Source organism: Perca fluviatilis, chromosome 13, assembly GCF_010015445.1.
Source record: "Perca fluviatilis chromosome 13, GENO_Pfluv_1.0, whole genome shotgun sequence".
Classification (NCBI taxonomy): Eukaryota; Metazoa; Chordata; class Actinopteri; order Perciformes; family Percidae; genus Perca; species Perca fluviatilis.
Genome location: NC_053124.1, coordinates 7407169 through 7423799, shown reverse-complemented (window position 1 = coordinate 7423799; position 16631 = coordinate 7407169). Strand labels below are relative to the sequence as shown.

At 46.3% G+C, this 16631-nt stretch overlaps 1 protein-coding gene across 1 annotated transcript in view; it reads right to left on the bottom strand.

Moving 5' to 3' along the window:
- arid1ab (AT rich interactive domain 1Ab (SWI-like)) overlaps positions 1–16631 on the bottom strand; it is a 72334-nt gene that overhangs the window by 30017 nt on the left and 25686 nt on the right. Inside the window, 3 exon segments of the mRNA XM_039820079.1 lie at positions 426–542; positions 1671–2369; positions 5705–5929. Of these exon segments, the coding sequence (XP_039676013.1) occupies positions 426–542; positions 1671–2369; positions 5705–5929 (1041 nt within the window).

Sequence of the window (16631 nt, the reverse complement as noted above, 5' to 3'; positions counted from 1 at the left end):
ACCCTGACCCCGAGAATGAAAACTGAATCGTGAGATCCCCAAAGAGTCCCACGCCCGTGGACTCTCCGATGTATCGGTATCGGCCGATATGTTGCCTTGTTGACAGCTATCGGCCCATCGGCAAATAGGACGACATTCAACAGCGGCAGCTGCCGATGTCTGCCCGTCGTGTCGCATCAGTTTTGCGCTGGCTAAATGTGTTGCGTTGTTCGCGGTCGGCCTTGGACAACAGTAGCTAGCGTATCCAGCTGCTGATTCCAGTGTTTCCCGTATGCGTTTCATTCGGCAGCGTCGCGCACCGCTGCTTTCGCGGGTTTTTTCCGGCGCGCGGACGCAGCGCGACGCCCGTAGCAGGCTACGCCGACCCCGGGAGCAGCTACAACGAGCAACAAGTCAGATGTTAAATGAAGAGAAGGCGGGCTCACCGGCAGACTGGACGGCCGGGCCTGCATGCCGTCTTCTTGACTGCTCTTGTTGGAAGCCATGGGCTGGTTGGATGGAGGAGCGCTGGACTGGGAGCTAAAGGAATCCTGGGAGAGTTCCTGATTATGGGGACAAGAAGGAGATAACACAATGGATCCCATACTTGAAAAATAAATAAATCCCAAAATCTAAGCTGCTGCTTATTGGCTCTTTGCAATGTATAGCAATATTAACACAAAAAAAGGACAGATCTCTACTGGGCTGGATAAATGTAGTGTGCTGTGCCATGAGCAAGCGGGATTCGAATACTTCCTGCTCGGCATGTCTGGGTCACCACAGATGAGACATGGCGCCGGGGAAAAGGCATTGCTTACTTTACAGCTATTTGAGTAGCTCACTTGTGGCTTTATCTTCATTTTATCTCGGCGTTTTTACCCCCCCGACAACCTAAACTGAACGGCAACGCTTCTCTCCCGCGTAATGCAGGAGTTGTTGCGTTGTGTGTTCTTAAACCTTATTGTTGTTACTATTCATTTTGTCTGGCTAGTCCCACGCAACATTCCCGGGATAGTGGAAAAAAAAAAAAAATGGGCTCTGGTTTATTGGCATTTCTTCAAACCAAATCACAAATCGTCACGGGCGGCGCCAAGCGTCGGGGCGCAGCAACGGTGCCGCTGCCACGGTGCCGCTGCCACGGTAGCCGCGGGAGGGGAACTTGTTTCGGCGGGAACGCGTGCGCGTAGGGAGGCGAGCTCTGGAATCGAAATGGCTGTCGGGTGTACGATGAAAAAGATGGGACATCGTTTCTGTCGCTTCTAGGTCGGCGGAGGATTCCCGACTCCGCCGGAGTTTAGAATGCCAACGCTAAGAAAGGGGAAAGGTTTGGGACGCCTGGCGGGAACCTCCAGCGGCACCAGAACTATCCCATAAAGGCATCGCCGTTGATATATAGACTACAAGCCTTCCATATACTCACAGCGTTAGTTTTGGACCAGCTACGGAAAACTAAGTGCATAATGACTTTAACCGTCTATTACAGAGCACGGTCAAATACGCCTCACAAGAGGCATGAGCCAATGAGGGACTGGCAGGTGTTTACTGTGAGGCAGCTACAGACAGCGTGCATTGACTACAGGACTTCGCACAAATAAGCCATTTAGGAGAACGCAGTCTAGTTGGAAACACGGCTGGACAGCGATCCCATTATAGCTAAAGCGGGCTAACGGAGTTCCGTGTGGCGTCGTTACCTGTGGAGGGGGTGGGAACCTCTGATATGGTGACTGCTGCTGCTGCTGCTGCTGTGGTGGTGGTGGCTGCTGCTGCAGGGGGGGTGTCTGGGAGTAAGGTGATGGTTGACCCTGCTGGCCATGACCTGGAGGTTGCTGGGTTTGAGAAGGCGGACCTCCTGGTTGTTGCTGTTGTTGCTGTTGTTGCTGTTGCTGTTGTTGCTGTTGTTGTTGTTGTTGTTGTTGTTGCTGGGGGGGCGCTTGCTGCTGCGGGGTTTGCTGCTGCTGTGGTGGCTGCCCTTGTCCGGGGGGTTGTTGTTGGTAGCCGGGCTGGCCCTGAGGGCCCGGCTGACTTTGGGGACCTGGTCCCTGCTGCTGTTGAGGCTGCTGCTGCTGCTGGGGAGGGACGTAGGGTGGCTGTCCTGGCTGGGACTGTGGGGGCTGGCTATAGGGGGGCTGCCCTGGAGGAGGGCCGTGGGGGCCTTGGGATTGTTGGTAGGGGGGTCCAGGCTGCCCGTGCTGGCCAGAAGGCTGCGACGCATGACCCTGCTGGGGGTAGGGAGGTCCAGAGCTGCCCTGGGGCTGACCAGTGTATGGAGGCTGCTGCTGCTGCTGCTGCTGCTGCTGCTGGCCAGGGTGAGGGGGGGCGCCGTGCTGACCATAGTAGCCCTGGCTCTGCTGGCTGTAGCCTCCAGGTCCCTGTTGTCCATAGGCTGACATCTAGACGTTAAAAAGACAGAAAGAATGGTCAGGCTCAACGACAGCGGAAGAGATTTGCGAGTAAATATAACCCAGCACAGCTGAATTGCCTGTGACCATAAAGAGCTCTCTTTTATTGCAGGTGTACTATCCCCAGCCCCTCTGTAGAATATCAATCACTACCTGAATACAGATATAAAAATAACCCAATATTCTTTGATTTGTTTTTACCGTTCATTTCTCAGTGGAGTGATCAGAGCATCTCTTCATCATACTCGCAGATTAAAAAAAAGGGAAAGACGACCGCTCTGCGTCTGCGAGAGAGAAAAGTGTGTTCCTCGCCATCCACTGATCAGTCAAAGAGCGCAAGAGAAGCCATCCAAGTGTTGGAATTCAGCCGCGCGATCGCTTTAAATTACAGCGGTGACAATAAAAATTGAGTTTTGACTTCATCTCCTTCAACTTCAATCTGAGGCCTTTTCATATTCCGCCCGAACCTGCGCGCCGAAAGCCTTTCAATGCAGCGATTTTGTTTCATTACCCTCAAGGAGCATGGAAGGAGAAAGCGCTGACCTTGTGAGGAAACGGTAATAAAAGAGAAAAAAAAAGCCACGTTGTTTTTTTTGGGGGGGGGGGGGTTCTCAGCTACTCAAGAATTCAAAAGAGAATACGAGACGGTAGAGAACTGCCACACATCTAAAAACAACATGAAGTGGCTGTATTGTATCGGTCTGGACAAAGGGAGGGAAGCCGTTTCCTTCGCTGCAGGGCACTTATCGGGTCCATGGTCAGACACCAGGCAGGCCCAGTATGAGATAATCACACCACACAATGGGCACGAGACCACAGACAGCCGACGGCGAAGAAAAGGCTTCACTCTACGGGATTCCCTGCATGCATTTGTCTGTCGAGACCGACTGCCTGGCTGAGAGAGTTCAAGAAGGGTTGGTATTCCGAGCTATGAGTAAGTAGCTACGGCAAGCTGGGGGTGGGGTTTTCAATTGGACGACGCGGTCGGGCAGCGCTGCCCACTGTGCCCAGACACACGACCTGAATTTTCCAGGGGAAACTTTTGCTTTCGAGCGTGAAAACACACCACACAGTGAAAAGGGGACGGCTTGCTCTCGTTTAAGTCGTTTTTCTTCAGGTGATTTTTTTTGGTTTCAGGTGGGGAAAGATGCTACATTTTGGCTTGGTTGGGCTCTCCGATACCTCCGTTCTTTTAGATCGTCGTCTAAGGATTAATTGATTGCTGGTTCTTGGCGTCGACGATTCGAACGAGGACCGATTTTCGATGCAAACGCCGAGTCTCGACTGAAAAATAAAACTTTTTCTCAGGCTTACTCCACTGAAATGCAACCTCAAACATGGTACCTGGTAGTTAAGCGTACTAAACAGTTCCCTTTTGTCATGCAAAGCGAATTATAAAGTTAATGAAATCCAGCTGTAGCTTTTTTTTTTTCTTTTAAAGATAAACTACAAAACAACTCTAGCGTCATTACCTCACATACTCATTTTGTTCCATTACCATGGTAAATGAAGTGCATTTATATAGCCCCTTTCTACCTTACCGGACAAAGCGCTTTACAATTTGCCACACAGACACACACACAAACACACACACACACACACACACACACAACACGGTGGCGGAGTGGCCATGCAAGGCACTGGCCTGTCCATCGGGAGCAACTTGGAGTTCAGTGTCTTGCTCCAGGACACTTGGGACATGCGGATGCAGGAAGCGAACAGCCCCCACCTCGGCCCCTCCTGCTCCTGAGCTCTAGAGCGCTCTCCTGTCTCTTTGGCTACGGAGGCCATAAAGGAATAGTTCAACAATTTCGAACTACGCTTATTTGCTTTCTTGCCGAGAGTTATGTGGGAAGATCAATACCTCTTTGGTGTTAGTGTGCTAAATATGAAACTACAGCAAGTAGTCGGCTCTATCCGAAGGTACCAAAATATACATCTCATTTATTTAATGTGTAATAAAATTTAAAAAAAACAACGTGTGGTTTTATGGAGGGTCAGCAGTTTCCCTGTTTCAACCCCCGCCGCCTGCAAACGACCCCACAGCTGACGTCCGATGGATCCGCTCCATAAAGGGACTTACCTACTGTATGCTACCATTTCCACCATCCATGGAGCAGTAAGGCACAGACCAACTCTGACCGCTCCACTGCCTCAACTAACAGGAATGTGAAAAATACTTAATAATAATTAAACGGTGAGCCGACTTCGAACAATGCCCTGCATCATGACCAAGTAGCACAGACGCTCATAAAAGGCCCTGTTAAATGTCCTCTCCTAAGGCAGGGGGTCTTTCATTTTTAATAACTTATTGGTTTTCCCTGGGTTAGACTTTAAGTAAAAATGGAAATGTGTGGCTTGGAGGTGGTGATGCGAGCCCATCGCTTTCTCAGCTCACCCAGCAGCACTACAGGCTGTAAAAAAAAACAAAAAAAACTAAAAAACAATACTGGACAATATTTCTTACTGAAGTGGGCGGGACAAATCCCCGATAATGGTTTCTTAATATGCTGCCCTCCAAATCCCAACAGTAGTTCTAGATAGAGCTGGGCAATATATCAATATTATATCGATATCGTGATTTGAGACTAGATATCGTCTTAGATTTTAGATATCGTAATATTGCATAAGTGGTGTCTTCTCCTGGTTTTAAAGGCTGCATTACAGTAGTGACGTCATTTTCTGAACGTACCAGACTGTTATAACTTTTCTATTATTTGTCTTTACCCATTTAGTCATTATATCCACATTACTGATGATTATTTCTCAAAAATCTCATTGTGGAAATATTTTGTGAAAGCACCGATAGTCAACACTACAATATCGTTGCGGTATCGATATTGGAGGTATTTGGTCAAAAATATCGTTGATATCTGATTTTCTCCATATCGCCCAGCCCTAGTTATAGACTGATCTGAGTTTACATCTTCATTACATTGTGCTCCGATTACTAATGCATCGTCTTAATTATTGATTGTATTCAAGTTAGGGAAAAGCACAGACTAGTTATATCAACATCTTTTCAAGAAATGGTCAGCAAAAGTCTCAGATGTGGCTTCAAGTAAACCTAGAACTTCTCATCAACACAATGATGTGTTTGAATGGCCTTCATCTCACTGATCCAGCTGGGAAAAAGGCTCGACAAAGTCAAACTGAAATCACTGGGCTGACGCTGTGATTGAAGGCGCTCCACTGCGTAGACATCTTCGTCTTCATTTAGAAAACCTATTTGGCCTTTTTGAGTCAAACTGTAACGTCAAAAGAGAGGCTGTGCAAAGTTACAATGAAGGTGCAGAGAGGGTCATCTAAAATCAATCATTACTGACCTGCTGTCCATACTGTATGCCGCCCATAGCGCCAGGTGTTCGGTTCTGCTGCATCCCCATAGGATACCTCTGAGGGCCCGGAGGTCCGTAGCCCTGCCCTGGGTAAGAGCCTCCCTGCTGGGGTACGGGCCCTGTGGGAGGCCCTTGCTGCTGCTGGGAGTAAGGGTTGGGTCCTACATATGGCTGGCCACGCATCTTCCCTACCTGGTCCATTGGGCTTGGAGGCTGGAGGACACACAGAGGGAATTTGCAAGGTTTCAATGAGCTCAACACAGCTTTACAACTGTATGGAACAAGGTTGGACTTTAGAGGCAATTGACGGTCATTGGTTTTGGGGTTGACGGTTATGGTGTGTGTCTGCTGCCCTCGCTAGACTGTGCAGTCCCACCCTAACACGCCACAACAAGTCCCCTAATGATGCAACGGATTCAGAATCCAGTGATGTGACAGGAAAAGTCAAAGAGTTATTTTTGGAACCCTTTTTAGTGGGTTTTCTTGAAAAAAGCATTACTCAGCAATGAACACAAATGATGACTCCCGCTGCAGTGTGTCGTGCAAGCATCATGTCATAAACCAGTCACAGTATAATCAAGCAAATATAGAAAAAAAAGCACAACGGGGAGTGTGGGGGGGACAGTAGTGGATTTACTTTCCTACTACTAGAAAGGGAAAAATTGGCCATGAATGAATGAATGAGCCCACTACATCCGCCAGGAGCATTTCCCTGCCCAGGAGATCATTGTGCCAGTGGGTGGATACTGTTACGGCGGAGACGTCGGGGAGGGTTTCTTTGAAAATAAGCTTAAGGAAGTGGAAGTGTCTGGAGCTGGCCCACCCCTCAGCTGGAGCCACGTCAGGATAGAGGCCGGGGGGGGGTGGGGGTTGTGTGTGTGTGTGTGTGGGGGTGGGCAGACTTTGGCTGGCTTGGACTCTGGGCTTTGGGAGATCCACATGGCCTGGGCAGGCAACGTTACTGGGCCAGACGGCCTTTCTGGCTGGAGAGCCGGGGAGGGAAACGGATAGCAGAGATGGAGGGGGGGGGGTTCATAATGAGGTAGCCTCCCCTGTCAACAGCTGGAGCCAAGTCCATAAAGTGTCTAATGCTGTGTACGTAAGAGAGGAGTTTGGTGGAATCCCCCCAAACACAACACCCCTCAGTGCAACAAGAACACATCCCCTGATTATAACAAAAAAAATTAATTTAAAAAATTGTCATCCGATTGTCTGTCAACTCACCGCACCGCTGGCAGTCCGTGTGCAGCGGCGGAAAGTCGAAAAGTACGAGCCACAATGGTGGGCTTTGAAGTAGCAACACCTCCTGGCCTGCTGACCTCGGGCAGCAGACACAAAGCTTTCATTGCTTCCCACGGTTATTAATCTGTGTGTGTGTGTGTGTGTGTGTTTTTTTTTCCTCCCCCAAAAACCTCTTTTCCTTGGTTAAGGGAGACAACCACCAGGGCTATTTATAGCCAGCGAGACTGAGAGGGCAGTCTGCCGAAAATGTAACAGGTCCCAGCTGCACTGCTGTTTGAACCTGGGCCAGGCCTTGCTCTTCCTGGGCTTTAATAAAGCAGCAGGCTTTGGCACTCTATGAATGACAGTGCTGCAATGAGAGAGAGGAGGTCGGGGGGCTCAGCAGGAGTGTGGGGTGTGTGTGAAGCTATATGCGCGCGTGTGTGTGTGTGTGTGTGTGTGTGTGTTAGTGTGTGTGGGGGTGGGGGCTGTAGGTGTTGGGGTGGGGGGGAATCAACAGGCTGTCAGGGCGGTCACTCAGCATTATCCATGATAACATATTCCACTCCAGGTTTTCCCTCTAGCCTCCCCCCAGGCCACACTCTCCTGAGCTCCTCCAGGTTCAGGAGAGTGTGTATGTGTGTATGTGTGTGTGTGTGTGTGTGTGTGTGTGTGTGTGTGTGTGTGTGTGTGTGTGTGTGTGTGTGTGTGTGTGTGTGTGAGAGAGTTGGAAAGGAGGGGAAGAGAAGGGGGGGGGCATTACCCCAGGGTCATTACCAACCGCACCGGTAGGCACTCTCCTGTGACCTGTAATGCACTTTTAACCCCAGTCTGCAAGAAAGGACCACCATATCTCCTCCCTCCCCGACATCAATATGGCATGATGGGAGTCCGCACAACACGCTGCTAAAGATGACCGGTGATGCAGACGCCACTTTGAAATTCCCTTTCATTTCATATAGTCCGATTATGGCCTAGGACTTCACGTTCCCCTCAAACAACGCTGGAGTGACTTCTTCCACGGGATAGAAACGCGCTACAGCTCGTTCTTAATGAGCTACTTTAAGGGGGGCGGGGGGAGGGACTACAACCAGGGCCTTCTCCGCTCCCTGAGCCACATGGGAGGACCAGCGCTCACGTTCCCCAAACAAACCACTCGTCTCTCTCGCGTCTCACTTACCCACCAGCCACCCTAAAACAAGTGACTTTGGACACTGCTATTTGTATTTGTTCTTTATTTATTTAAACAGGGACAACGTACAATATACATTAACCTTAGACAGGAGAGATGCATTATACCAGGTTGTAGCACATGTGCTAGTTTCCACCTGTAGTCCCTGGGCAGGCTGATGTCAACAAATGAATTTAACACATTCATCCCAAAACCAACATTAAAATGATCACACCCTTCATTCGTTCCTCAGAATTCATTTACAAATACACTCCCACATACACATCAATTACTATACATTATGTGAGCATGTTTGTTTTAACAGAAGCCATTTTTTGGCCCGATATGAGAAAAATGTTAAAATCTGCACGTTATCAGCTCTGTTGGCAACTTATTCCACTGTCTGATAGCCACACTTGAGAAAGCTGAGCTGCCGAATGCTGTTTTACGCTGAGGAATCCTACACTCGCCCCAAACAGTCCACCGAGTCGCTCGAGTTGTAATTTCTGAGCTCAGTGAGATATAATTTTTAACCGGAGGAGCTGCAATACCATCTTGAACAAAAGACAGAGATTTGAATATATGATTATGCTTTCAAAACTTAATATACTATGTTTTTTAAGAATATGACATGGTGAAATAGCCGAGATTTCTTGTCATGAACCTTAAGAGAACTTTTGTACAATGATTCCAGGGGCCTTAATGCTGTTTTACATGCCTGTGACCAACTCGTCATGCAGTAACGAAAGTGCGGAATTATCATCGCCTTTAGATATAAAATAATAAAACTCTTTCACATGGGCCGATGCAACCTTGAAGGACCGTTCCAGTTTGAGAGCAATCATTTTCACATAGAGCTGCAAAAAAAGAAGTCGCAGATGAAATACCGACAAGCTCCCAACTAACCATGCTAAATCCTAAACCATGCTCAACGTCACGTAAAAACAGGGCTGCGCGACACGAGGAACATTGCTCGCGAAAAATACACACCATAAAGTGTTCTCAGCAGCATTTCTGCTGCTTTCAGGAGTCTGTAGAAACACGACAAATTGCTTGTTGGAAATCATTTCCAGCTCTCTTTTGTTGAACAAATTGAACATTGAATTGAATATAAAAAGGTACCACTAAAAAAAAAAAAAAAAAGGGAATGACAGTTGCATTTCAGAGTGCAGCTCTGCTAATGGTTTTTCTTTTAACGGACACAAATAATCTGGAGTGTCTTCCGCGATACGTCACCCTTTCGCTATGTGTTTATTCATGAAAACAATATATTGTGCAGCCCTAATGCAAACGCATTCACAACACAGGGCTCGTCAGTAACCGAACCAGATGGAGTCAATTGGCAAGCATTTTGTGGCCTCTGGTTGCCCCCTCCCCCCCTTTGGCAACCACCTCTTTTAATATTTGGGTTTTGTTTTTTTAAAAACGCAGCACATTTCAGCTGTTGCGCGACCGCTTTCCACGCGTAGAGGCGAAGCGATTTTCCGTTCACCTTACGGGCGCATGTTAAAATCCTGTGCTAATATGGCGGCGGTGCCCGGTATCTACCGGACGGGATAGCAACGCGGATTTTGGTGCCTCGTTGCGGCGCCACCTAAACGTCTGCGCTGCTCTCTGATGCTCCGAAAAAAAAGACCTTAGAGGCAACAGACACTTCGCTGCCTTGCACGCCAGTAAACACTAACATCACGCAGCATACCCACTCTGAAAGCTCCAGGATTTCCATATGCCACACTTAAAAAAAACGTGCAATGATACGCAACAACACCGGGCCCCAATGCGCCGCCTACATTGACGCCAGTATCCTCCCTTCACCGCACATTTAACATAAATACAAGTAGCCTATTTCATTTTGCCCTCGTTGCTTTGGGGGGGGTCGACTTTTGTGATCCAGGCTCAGGGCCCTGATGTGAAAGCCCCCTTACTGCGGTCATATTTTGGATATAGTTTAAACGGCATCTGTGTTTTCCTTCTCATAGGACAAATAAAAAAGGTATTCCCGCCATAAACTGGTGCAGAGAAGTGTATCAGAATGCAGGAAATGAAGTCTTTGACGCTCAAGATAAACCTGGGGGAGGACACCCAGTGTTTCATTATTAACGTGTGTGGTAGAGTCACAGTACACAAGAAACGCATTGCTCCAAACATAGCCAGTTTAAAACATGGCGACCTTTATTGTCAATTTCGGCAACCACTTGAAAAAGTTAGCGGTGAGCCCCGTAACGCGTCACAATGGCGTTTCAAAAGGGTGTGGTCGTGTGGCCGGATTGGCTCAGTGGGTAGAGCAGGCGCACGTACACATGGAGGCTTATGCCTCGACGCAGAGGTCCAGGGTTCGAGTCCGACCTGTAACGGTGTTCTGCATGTCTCCCCCCCAACCTCCCTCTCTCCCCCCTTTCTTACCTAGCTGTCCTGTCCATTAAAGGCGGAAATGCCCCCCAAAAATAATCTTTAAAAAAAAAAAAAAATAAAAAAAGTACGTGGTCTGCAGCTCAGTATAAATCCTGGGAATCCAGGATGTTAAACCGGCTCGAGGGGGTCTTGTTTTTTTTGTTTTTTTTACTCCTCTCCCTCATTGGATCCTGTTAACACGTCTGTGTGCTGCAGGCTGGGATATAGCCGTGGCCGGTCTACAGTACGTGATCAGGACTTCATTGATCCGTTTACTGGCGTTTTCCTCACATTTAAGTGGTTGACGTCTGAACACGCCGTTCCACATCCCGCAACATCCCTCAACATCCCATTGGGAGTGTCAGTTATTAAAAGGTCCCATGACATGGTGCTCTTTGGATGCTTTTATATAGGCCTTAGTGGTCCCCTAATACTGTATCTGAAGTCTCTTTTATATAGACCTTAGTGGTCCCCTAATACTGTATCTGAAGTCTCTTTTATATAGGCCTTAGTGGTCCCCTAATACTGTATCTGAAGTCTCTTTTATATAGGCCTTAGTGGTCCCCTAATACTGTATCTGAAGTCTCTTTTATATAGACCTTAGTGGTCCCCTAATACTGTATCTGAAGTCTCTTTTATATAGGCCTTAGTGGTCCCCTAATACTGTATCTGAAGTCTCTTTTATATAGGCCTTAGTGGTCCCCTAATACTGTATCTGAAGTCTCTTTTATATAGGCCTTAGTGGTCCCCTAATACTGTATCTGAAGTCTCCTTTATATAGGCCTTAGTGGTCCCCTAATACTGTATCTGAAGTCTCTTTTATATAGGCCTTAGTGGTCCCCTAATACTGTATCTGAAGTCTCTTTTATATAGACCTTAGTGGTCCCCTAATACTGTATCTGAAGTCTCTTTTATATAGACCTTAGTGGTCCCCTAATACTGTATCTGAAGTCTCTTTCCCAAAGTTCAGCCTTGGTGAAGAATTACAGCCACTAGAGCCAGTCCTACAATGAGCTTTCCGTAGGATGTGCCATTTCTGTGTCTGTAGCTATTGAGGAGAGTGGAGGGTGGGGGTGTGGCCTTGACCAACTGCCACTTTGCTCGTTTTAAAGCCATGATGTCTCTCTCTCATGGGTGGGCCATATTCTCTGGGCGGGCAAAGCAGAGAAAGGGGAGGTAACCTTGCTCCTTATGACATCATAAGGAGAAGATTCCAGAGTCGCTCATCTGAGCTTTCATTTTCTCAAAGGCAGAGCAGGATACCCAGGGCTCGGTTTACACTTATCACCATTTCTAGCCACTGGGGGACCATAGGCAGGCTGGGGGAACTCATATTAATGTTAAAAAAACCTCATAAAGTGACATTTTCATGCCATGGGACCTTTAAAAAATGAGTGGCTCTTTAGGAGTGCCACGCCAAGGCTGGAGCGCGGGGGCTGTGGAGTAAAGACCTTGAGCATTCCGATTCCATTTTCCCACCACTCTGAACTTAAGAGTTTACAGTTCAGTTAAATCATAACCAATACAACTATGATTAAAAAGTAGCACTGCTTTAAACATTACAGGTGCAAGGCTGAGAAATAATGTGTAAAGTGTTCTGAATGAGAATATATAGTTTAACTGGAAAGGAAGTTTCACAGTTCAAGGTGTTTTCACTGTTGATTTGTTTACTGTTTCACCGTTTTTTTAAGTTCAATGAACGCAACATCTTTCCAAAAGTCAAGGAGTACTCGCGTTAAATAATGGTGATTTCAATATTGACCAAAATAATGGTGATTAGGATTCTTTTCCATAATCGAGCAGCCCTGCTTATTAGTTGTGGGTCTTTTTAAATGCAGAACATATTTGAAGGGGGAAATAACAGGTGAATTAAATACACAGATTCAGCCAGTTTTCCCACATTTGTAAAACCTTGAAGAACGGTCCAAACCTGTTATTTGTCGGTTTGGAAATCTGCGTGGCGGTTCATTGTTCAGGGTCTAGCACAGAGAGTGATTTGGGATGTATCAAAAAAGGAAAATGTCAGGGGCTTGGAGGCGGCGAGGGCAAGATCGAGACAGTGGAAAGACGATAAGGCACGCAACACGACTGGTTCCGCGTGCCTGGGAACAGAAATGAATACAACCAAGGTCTGGCGCCATGACCGGCCAACCGACACGTGCTGGTAAGACCTGGCTCGGTTCGGCTCGGTTCACTTCAATGTAGGGTTGGGTACCGAAAACGGGTTCCGCTATGGAACCGGTTCCTATGCAAACCGGTAGGAATCGGACCGGATTAGAACGCAAATTTCGGTTCCTCATTTCAGTTCCACTTAACGGGTCGACTGAAATATTTTCCCTCTGTCGCTCCGAAACAGACGTAAAAATACCCCCCGCTCTCTGTAGTCTACCGTTAGCTAGCTAGCGTAAATGTAGGCTACTTTTAAAATGCCATATGTTCCCTCTGGGCTCACCAAAACGGACGTAAAAGCACATTAACCAGTCACTGCACGTGAAAACGGATACGATGTAGTTATCGTTGGCGGGACCGTATAAACAGAAACTATTTAGGAGAATCATTGGTAAAAAAAATAATAAAAAAAAAAAAGTCTCAAAAAATAATCACGATACATACAGATCTGATTTGTTTTCCCACCCCTATTTCTTATAACTCATCATTCCAACTGTTCTCCAATCAGAACACATCATTTCAGCATAGTAACATATGTACATACATTGGGGGAAAAAAAACAGTGCAGTGTTATTTGCCCTCAATATTATTCAGCTCTAAATCAGAATCCATACAATTCCAGAACAGAAATAGGACTTCTTTTGTATATCATTATAAAATGCATGTGACATAAAAAAAGAAAAAGAATGTCTGTAGTTATGATGTGAAGGGAGATTCCCACACACTCACACTGACACACACACAAAAACAAAGCAAATGTGTTTCTGAAACCGTCTCAGCTGAAAGGATGATTTTTCATTCCAAAAAAAGGTGAATGGTATATTCTGATAGATCTAAAGACCCAAAGTTCATTCAGGTTACAAAATGGTAGTAAAACCACTACTGTGTTGAGCTTATACTTTCTCATTTGTAACTTATTTTAGCCACTCGTGGGAAGTCATAAAAGGCACTTTACGAATTTAAAAATCTAGAGAATTTTAATTATGGACCAGATTTCGAGAAGCGCATTACTAAAGCTCTCACTCGGACCAAGGACGGCACTATCAACACGCTCCTCAATGATGATCATGACAACCTCTCGCGAGAATCAATCCGACTTTTGCTTAAAAAGGCTGATTTTAAAAAGGAGAGGGCCAAAACGTGTGTCCCCTACTCGACGGCGTTCACAGAACTGATGACAAAACTTTCCACGTGCAGCGACACACACAGTCTCCGATACGCACAACCGGCTGGCAACACAACTCCAAACACTCCACTGCACCGTCTCTTTTTTTTCTGCTCAGTCATCTAATCAATTTCTGGAGGAAAGACGCTTCCCCTCCCTTTTTTTCCCCCTCCTCCCCCTCTTTCTCTCTCCTCCATAAGAAAAATAAATAAATAACCACAATTAGCACATGGCTAATCTGCATAGAGGAACGCCAGAGCACTCTTGGCAGAAGAGGTTGCACTGAGTACATTGTGTCATGGCTGGGCTGCAGGTGGACACTGCAGCAGCTATTGCAAACTGTGTGCGTGCGGACATGGGCATAGGGATTTGTAAGAAGGTTAGGGGGCGGGGGAGAGAGAGTGTAGAGCAGTGCCTGACAGCAGAGCTTGAGTCCACGGGGCCGAGCGGAGCAGATGGACCGTACGGGGGCCAGACGATAAACAACTGCTGCTAATTTAATCCGCCACAAGGCCGCATGGCCTTGGCTCGCTCGCCCCACACACACACACACACACACACACACACACCATTGTTCTGCGTTGAAGCCCTTCGACACGCAACATACCGGCGCTAGCACACGCTTAGCACACATAGCGGAGTCATACATGTCACGTGTCGAAGAGGGGACAGGATATCCCACCCCGGGCCACCAGCGGCAACTTAAAAAAAATAAATAAATAAAAGAAGGGGGGAGGCAGTTGTGTCTAAGAGCGAGCCAAAGTGAATCGCGGGCACTTTGCATTCATGAGCTTACTCCGCATGAACCCTCCTGTTGTCCTCGGGTCAAATTTGACCCGTTTTCTAAAATGTGGGAAATGACAATGAAGTTGGCTAGAAGCCTAAAGGCTCTTATACTAGATTTTTATAAAAGTAATTGTGTGCACATCCCATCTTCTGGCAGGTGCAGGACAAAATAAATGTACTTAAAGTGAAAAAATTGAACGTCCGCAACACTGCTTTAAACTCCCATATTTAATATAAATGCAACGTTTCGATCCTACTGGGTCTTCAGGCAAAATATCCAAGGTGGCGCGCGCCATCGTGACGTCAAAATGTATAGCGCGGGAGCAGAGGTCGCGCACGGCTCTTTTTTCCCAGCGGCACAGGAGGCTTGAACGAGTTCGCCGACAACCGGATGCCAGGACTCTGAGTGACTGCAGGTCTCTCTGGTAAACTTACTGGGTTAAGAGGAGCCCTCTTATGGTGAATGAAAGGCTTGATCTGACGAATGTAGGTCGTCCAATCAAATCCAAGCATTGACGTCAATGCCGCTGCCAGTTCTGCCGTCGTTTACCGTCGCAACGTCGGTAGCATTTGCTCATTAGCGCCACCGCTGTTCAGGAGAAGACGGCAGCTAGTGTCGCGAGCACCAGCGCGGGTATAAATAGTCACAGCGATCCCATGACGTCACATTTGCGCACGCCAGCTGGGCTGCGTCTAGTATCTAAGAGTCTTAAGTTTAACACAGAATTGGGTGATACTCTATAAGTACGCTTTACAAACAAGGCAAACCAAGGCGCAAACATTAGCCATTAAAAAGAAATAAATGGTTTTAAAAAAGTATCCTGACTAAACTTTGATGTACACCAGTCTGAGATCCTCCATCAACAAACCTATTAACCCGGGACGGCCATGTCTTTCGCTGTTTAAGCAACGAACACTTCCACTGCAGGAGTGAAGGGTTAAGCACGTTCTCCGCTGACATTTCCCCAGCTGTACGAGGAGTCGAGCTGAACACACATTTGTTTTAAAAGTAGACTAACTTTCAAAGTGAACGCTGAGGTAGATCCAGTCTTCGGAGATAACGAGCTGTAGGGGCCGGGGATCAACCCGCAATGTCTGGGGAGACGTACAAATTGTCCATCCGACAGTCCAAAAAAAACAATAAATAAAAAAAAAAAAAAAAAAATATATATATATATATATATATATATATATATATATATATATATATATATATATATATATATATATATATATATAAAATATATATATTCTGTGCATGGTACGCTCATTAAGTTCTCACAATTGAGGAGCTGGAACAATCAAATGTTTGTTTGTTTTTGGCTTGGAACATTACTTAAATGATCATTTGATTATCAAAACAGTAGTTTTCTCTCGGTCACCTGCTCTTCTTTACCTTTACTTTGATCAGAGAGTTCCTTATTTCAAATCAAAAATGTTTTGCCAATTTTGGACTGTATTTTATTCGGGCAATGTACTCGCAACAGCTGTTTGGGCTGGCATTGAATTTTAAAATTGAACTGATCTTTATTTCAGTGTTTAGACAACATTCAACATTTGAGCACAAGAAATGGCTTTTGCTATCAGAACTCCAGTATCATAGCAGCAATAATATTGAAATATTTTAAACAATAACCATTACAGGAAAGCAAAAAACACTTCTTGCGTTAGCTGAAAGAAAATATCAGCAGATAACTGCACTTTGAAATTCTTTTTTTAGTGGTGCCTTTTATATCCAATTCAATGTTCAATTTGTTCTGTAAAAAGAATGTTGGAAATGATTTCCTTTCATTGGTTTTAAATTCAAAAAGCAATTTGTTGCATTTTAGCAGAACGCTGGAAGCAGCAGCAATGCAGAACTGAGAACACTTATAATATCCGTTTATTTATGGTGAGTAATATTGTTATTGCGATATTCAACAACAGTATCGCATATTTTCCCTCATATGGTGCAGCCAACTTCTACATCACTAATGAGCCACACAAGTCACCCTATCCTGATACGGATGCTA